At 37.3% G+C, this 7,144-nt stretch overlaps 1 protein-coding gene across 2 annotated transcripts; it reads left to right on the top strand.

Annotated features, from left to right (window-relative positions):
* The first annotated feature begins 469 nt into the window (after positions 1 to 469).
* Positions 470 to 4,540, top strand: LOC137272598 (haloacid dehalogenase-like hydrolase domain-containing protein 3). 2 transcript variants are annotated; one of them, XM_067804990.1, is made up of 2 exons: positions 470 to 523; positions 1,182 to 4,540. In XM_067804990.1, exons 1-2 carry the CDS (start codon positions 490 to 492, stop codon positions 1,952 to 1,954), a joined length of 807 nt encoding a protein of 268 aa, XP_067661091.1. In that variant the 5' UTR covers positions 470 to 489; the 3' UTR covers positions 1,955 to 4,540. The 2 variants fall into 2 exon arrangements, with proteins under 2 accessions (XP_067661091.1, XP_067661089.1); XM_067804988.1 differs by having other exon boundaries at positions 487 to 535.
* The last annotated feature ends 2,604 nt before the right edge of the window (positions 4,541 to 7,144 follow it).

Below are 7,144 nucleotides of genomic sequence, written 5' to 3'. Positions count from 1 at the left end.
CAAATGCGAACCCAAAGTGGGTACAATATATCATCTGCGATTATGCATATGTAATCTTCATGACTCGAAATCTCTACTTTGAGAAGCTGATTTATTATGTGTCAGAAGTTGTAATTTATATTTTAAACAAAGGAGGGGGTGATTCGTAGCTTCTTTGGACAAACATCTACTTACCTTTGCGTTCAAACTGCAACAATTTAATTCACCAGCCAAAATGCACGAAAATATATCATTTTCGAGTATCGAACGACGCCATGTTGTTTACCCGCCAGTTTCTGCGAGTCTGTGACAACAACGGGACACAAGGTTCAATAGAAAAATATTTCTAATTGCTCTATGACACAAAGAAGCTATCCTGAAAACCAAAGAAATATACAAACATATTTCAGATGCTCAGCGTATTTTGTGTGTAGACGATAAATCTATTTCCACAAATTGTTTTCGAGGCTTCTAGGAAGTGCGACGTAATCCGGATGTAAACACTGGCACATGCTTGAACACGACTTTGTTGACATTTGTGAAGGTGACAGTGGATGTAAACATAAATCTTGAACCGGCATTCGGTTCATGTATCAGTATCGATTTACTGAAGTGTAAACGCCGAGTAAACTTAACTGGAAACATTAAATTTGGACCCCGACTAATGACGAAAAAAACGTTGGCCAAAATATTTCCATGTTATAAATTTGTACAAGCTGGAGTAGTGTTTGAAATGTAAGATGCAATCGTATGTGGGGAATGTCTGAAAAGTAGGCCGATTTATATAACATGATATACTGTATTTAAACATATTTATTGGTTACAGTTAAAACGGCAAAACGATTATGTGAGGAGGTTGTGACACCAACTTGACATATGATATGCCCGCATCCAACAGCGTATTTTTACATACCTTCACAATACAGATCAAACACTCAATTTATCAAGGCTGATTATTTAAAAACTTATCGAAAAAGCTGAAAAACGTTGTAGAACTTTAACTGCCATATTTTTGAAATTCTTACAAATTTGAAACTGGCTATTTTAACAGCAATGAGAATTTAACTGAAATGCAGACAACCTAATAAGTTTGGAAGACTTATATCAAAGTTTATGGGTATTTAATTTTAGGTTTTAAAACATTATTTCTGTGTTATTTTGGACCTTTGTTTGCTGAGATTTCCTATCATCTTTGCCCACAGGCTGGACCATGTCTAGATTTCGTTTGGTGACCTTGGATGTCACCAACACCCTCCTCAAGATATCTGGGAGTCCAGGACACCAGTATGCAGCAGTGGCCAGTATCTACGGGGTCAAGGCTAAAGTCAGCGACATCAACACATCGTTCAAGTACAGATATAGGCAATACAGTGAAAAGTATCCTAACTTTGGATCAGCAGTTGGAATGTCTTCGTACAAATGGTGGACTGATTTGGTCAAAGACTGTTTCAAATCAGTAGCAGATGCCAGTGTTAATTCTCAAGTACTGCCAACAACCAACCAAGATGAAACACTGACTCAGATAGCAAATCATTTGTATCTGCATTTCTCCACAGCAAAAGCATGGGAGATTTTACCAGGTGCAGAGGATCTCCTCCAGAGTCTGAAAGCTGATGGTGTCATGATTGGTGCTATTTCAAACTTTGATGGACGATTGGAAAAAATATTGTCATGTCTGGCACTGAGGCACTACTTTGATTTTGTCACTGCATCAGCAAAAGTTGGGTATGAGAAACCAGACAGGCGTATTTTCGAACATGCATTGGCTTTGTCAAAAATCCCTGCATCTGAATCTGTTCATATTGGTGATAGTTATGAGAAAGATTATTTAGGTGCTGTTAATGTTGGTATGACAGGTTATCTTGTACATAAAGGAAATGAGCCTTTAAAGAACATAGATCCAAAGTTTGTTGTTCAAGAGCTGGGTGAACTCCCTGAGTGCCTTCGTGTTCGTACTATGTCTACTGAATTGTAATGATTTTTTTCAGGTTTTATATTGAAGTGTGGGCTGAGTTGCTGTGGAGTGTAGATGTTGTGTTTTAGTCCAGCTTTGGATGTAGATTTTTGAACAAAACTGGAAGATAAATCTGAGAAGTATCATTTATTTTGCTCATATTTTTCAGCCCTTTTTCATATTTTTGTTGTTATAATTAGTTTGATGGAAGGTGGAAAAAGGAAGAAAACTGGTAGGATGTCTTGTAATCCCAGCTTCAGGGGTATTTAGAGTCACAACACAAAATTCATGATGCTTGCGAAACAAATATAACTGGAAAATTGACTTGAATAAAGGTTAATTACATGTGCATATTGGATTATTACATGGTGGGTAAATTTAAAATGACGATGAATATTTGATGCGTGAATTAATGTAATGGTAATCATGGTAATGTTCCGTCCGTTTAACATTTAACTGTAAACTAATTTTAAAAACATTAGATTGACATGAAAGACATTCTGTGCGAACACTACAGTTATGTACATTTGAGATACTGAAATATTTATATACTTATTTTTAAACATTCTTGTTTTATTTGGCTAAGTGTAGTCATAACATTGATAAGAATATTTTTGTTGCCATTCACTTCCATTAGAAAAGATATGTCTTCAGATTCACTGCCAGTTTGTCTATCAAAATACATGTATGAAATTGTCCTGTTATACCATGAACTTGGAAATAATATAAGTTGCACGCTTCTCTCAAGGGTAATACAGTCTGACGTATACATGCTTAGTGTTTCCTTCAGAGCATTTTAAAAGGGCGCTGGGCCCTGGCCTTTTCTTCTGGCGCCTTTCCCTTTTCTTCTGGCGCCCTGCCCTTTTTTCTGGCGCCCTGCCCCTTTTTACTGCGATCTGCCCAGTACTTGCTGGTAGTGACGGAGCACAGGAACAGACTGAAAGTCAGCAACTGTAATCTTGTGATCAGCCTAAAGACTGACAGCCACAATGACTTCAACTTGGAAGCTGTTGTGAAAAGCTTCCTAAGAAAAGTGCAAAGGAGACTGTAGCTGAATAATACATGAGGCTCAATCTGATCATTTTGTTTTGGTTTTTATTGTGATTTGTGCCGTTTTCAAACTAGGGTGCCCTTTTCTGTAGAAACTTCACCCTGCCCTTTGTGTGGTCTAAAGGAAACACTAATGCTTTGTTACCTGGTCCAGAAGTCAAGGAATAACACTGCTCTAAAGAGGTGTACATCAGACCGTATTATGCGAGGGAGAAGCATACAACATATTTACCTCGCTGGCATGTTAAATGTACAAAATACCATTTTATACCTAAAATATTACATCTCAACAAAATGGCATCTACCTCTCAACATATTCTGACAAGTTTAAAACTGCTTCAAGATTATTAAGTTATTATGTTCAAGTTGAGAATGCAAATGGTTCAGTGTATAAAAATAGTGTAAATATGCAGTGAAAGTCAAAATGATTAATGACTACACAGTGAACTCAAAAACTGCAAATCCAACGGTTTTTTAACTCCAGGCACTGCATGTGTCATATTATGTCGTCATACTGTTGTTAGCGATACAGAGTTTGGTGGTTACCATGGCAGCGTGTAATATTTTTTTCAGTTGTCACCCTGCTGGGAGAGGTGACATGGAAGCTTGTTAACCTGTCATTGACCTAAGAAATTAATGTATTTCACATGGAGGTAAGACATCAACCTGTTTTTTCTGTAGCAGCAGTTTTTTCAAAGGAAATGCCACACTAGAAACAGCAATGGAATTTCAGGACAAGGCATCTAGCTCTTAGAACCACTTCTCACGTCTACAGGAAGCTGCAAACAGCTGGGAAATTGCTCATGTGACATAAAGCAATATCTGTTACTACTTGTATTCCTACTAGTGACATGTTTAACAATTGTAACTTACGACTGTGTTCATGTGATCATCAGGGTAATATTCTGATATACTGTTTCTCATGTTAGTTGTTGTTAAGAAGTGTTAAGTATGTTTTCCTACCTTTTCAATATTTTTGGAAGCAGATACATAAAGCCAGAAATATTTCAGATATGTCATTTGTCTTGAGGTAGTGGCAGTGAAAAGTGTGCATGTCAGCAATATGTCCAGAGATAAGTTGATCCTGATCCATACTTCCCGAATAGGATCCTATACACTCTAAAAATTAAAATGAGACGGTGGAGTAGTCCAGTGGTTACATCATCTACTTGTCTCACTGATGACCTGGATTCGATTATACATGTGGGTACAAGGTGTGAAGCCCATTTCAGGTGTCCCCTGCCGTGACACTGGTGGACTTTTGCTCAAGCAGCAGGAAACCATACTCAGTCACTTAAAACTTTTATTGTAGGTTTGTCCGACTGCTCTATTTTGAACACTGTCTGCAATTACAACGACTCTTTCATGTCCAAATTTATGTAAATTTGATAGTTATTTTGTTAAGGTTATCAGACATGTCATTTTGACGTACAATGGTAGTCTTCAGTCTGTTTATCTCATGCAAGGTCTTGGAATTATAAACTTCAGTGTGCCCAAGACCCAAATCTTGTTTCACTATATTCAGAGATAACAGTAACCATGTTCAAGAGACACATGGGAGGTAGAGTATCCCACAAGCCCTCGTGTCATTGTGAGGAATAAAGATTTTTTTAAAAAATATATAAATTTTGAGATGACCCCCTGACTTGAAACACTTCACGGTACAATAGATATATTGCACTGTAAAGCCTTTCAAGTTGTGGGTCATCTCAAAATGTTTATATTTTTATAAAAATCTTTAAAGGGGCACTGATGCGGAGCAATTTCTGTAGACTGGTGTAAACTTTTGTTATTGTTTTTCTCCAGTGAGTACCTGGATGATATCCCAGAATTCGTGACTGGTTCGTGACCTCTGCTGCGCAGTCCGTATGTGCAACTGATAGTTTAATTATAGACAGATCAACTGAGGTGAAGTCATTTTTACTTCATTACAAATGTATTATGAAAACAAATGAAACACTTTGAAGATTAATCATCTGTCAGTGGTAGAAATGGTAAAAAACTATTAGGACAGGAAAATACCGAAGCCAATGTACGTTTCTATATTTTGTCTCATAACCCTAATTAGTTTATTGTCATATTTGTATGATTTTGAAAATTAATAAAAGAACACACAGTCTGCTTATACTCATAGTAAATTTGTAACATAACAGCAACATTTATACATTGTATAGATTGCCAATGTGGATCCTATTTCACACACATACGCGATCTAGTGTGTGTTTTCTGTCATATCGATTCTGCTGAATGCTACAACAAATAAATTAAAACAAAATGCAAATAATGAATGTGAAACAGACTAATTTTATAGCAACAATGTCAGGCTACTACCTTGTTCCGGAATGTATCCATCAATATCCACGTAAAAGAAATCATATTCCATTCATCTGCAGCTGGTAAATAATCCTGCTCTGTGTCGCGTGTCTTACACAACTGTCTAATTTGCGAAAAAGTAACACATCGTTTCACGTCTTTCGTTGGTGAAAACCTGATAAACCTCTCACTGGTCACCCAAGATAGCACACCTGACAACTAATTCTATGATGTCCGCTATTCTAAGTAATTTAGTTAACCAATAATGAGCAATCAATCAATCAACGCAAGGGTGGTTAATTCTTTGAAGGAAGGATGTTGTTTTTACAATCGCACTTTACGACAGGGTGTAGTCATCTACACACACTACCTTTTGACAAAAGTAATTAATCAGTCAGTGTGTTATCGGTTAATCCTTTGATCGATGTTTGTTTTTGTAACTCAGCTGATAAACCCTCTTGCATCACTTACATGCACATATTACATAACATGCAATACATTTGCCGCTACAGACCTTAATTTATAATGTTGAGTATTTACTCCAGACAGGAGAAAAGCCAAATGGGAACCTTTGTTGAGTAACCTGAATGGTGTTACTACTAATTATACCTGTTATAAATTCATTAATTGACCATCCAGAGAATGATGACAAATAACACGTGTAGGTTTACACCATCAAACGCGAGTTACAGCAAGGAAGATGTAATCTCTGTGTCGCATGCAGCCTGAAAACACTTATGGGCCGAAACTGTTTTGAGGATACCAACGGAATTTCGTTACATAAGTAATACATACAAGCATTTGCTGTGTACTTGGGTAAATAGGTGAAATAAGGGGGGGAGGTTTACGTAAGAAAATTTTCAGATTTCTCTACCAAAGGCAAAGTCGTCGTTTATTGTTTATGAATTCAAATAAATCAACTGTGTGTTTTTATTATCATAAATAATAAACCATTGTAGCTACCATAGCTACCGAAATTTACGTATGATATTTGCTATCACAGCTGAACCAACACTCAAAATTACCTAAATATGAAGCTTTGCAATCTTCTGGAGTGAAACAAATGGCTTGCTACGTGCCTGTAGACATCATATTTTCATGTAACATGATTGAATATCGAGGTTAAAAACAGAGAAATATGATCAAATTGAGTAACTATACCATCCAAGCATCCGAAAAAAACTACACTGCTGGGATATTTTGTTACGATCAGACAAGGAATACCATGGATATTTTTAAATAATGGCATATGATGGGCATCCGGCCTCCTGACTCTTTTGGGTGAAGAAATTCTGCTAATATTCTGTTCCTTTGTCCGTCACGGTCGAAAGAGCGGGCGCTGACCAATTTGTAGTTTGGTTCCGTAATTAGACCGTTGGCGAGAAACATTATTCGCTCCGCATCAGTGCCCCTTTAATCCTTGCATTGACATGAGGGCCTGTAGGGTATCACAATCATATGAGATATAGCAATTTCTCTCTGTATAGTTCCACTCCTTATGCCCGTCAGAAACATGATACTGGGTTTGAACTAGCGGGGACGGTGGGGTAACCTAGTTGTTAAAGCATTGGCTTGTCATAACAAAGACCCAGGCTTGATACCCCACATGGGAACAAGGTGTGCAGCCCATTTTGGGTGTCCCCCACTGTAGTTTTGTTGGCTAAAATCTAAACTCACCCACTCTCCATGTTGCATAATTGTTTTGTAACATTTATTTTCCCAAAATGTTTCAATCTCCATTGGGTGCTCTCCCACCCACTCTCAGTTCCCTCCCTTGTGATGAAGTGCATTCAATGTAGGTGCATAGTGATAGAAAAGTTCATTTAGTGAAAACAAGACTTGAATGAC

This window comes from Haliotis asinina, chromosome 2, assembly GCF_037392515.1.
Source record: "Haliotis asinina isolate JCU_RB_2024 chromosome 2, JCU_Hal_asi_v2, whole genome shotgun sequence".
In the NCBI taxonomy this organism is placed as follows: domain Eukaryota; kingdom Metazoa; phylum Mollusca; class Gastropoda; order Lepetellida; family Haliotidae; genus Haliotis; species Haliotis asinina.
This window is presented reverse-complemented; position numbering and strand designations above follow the sequence as displayed.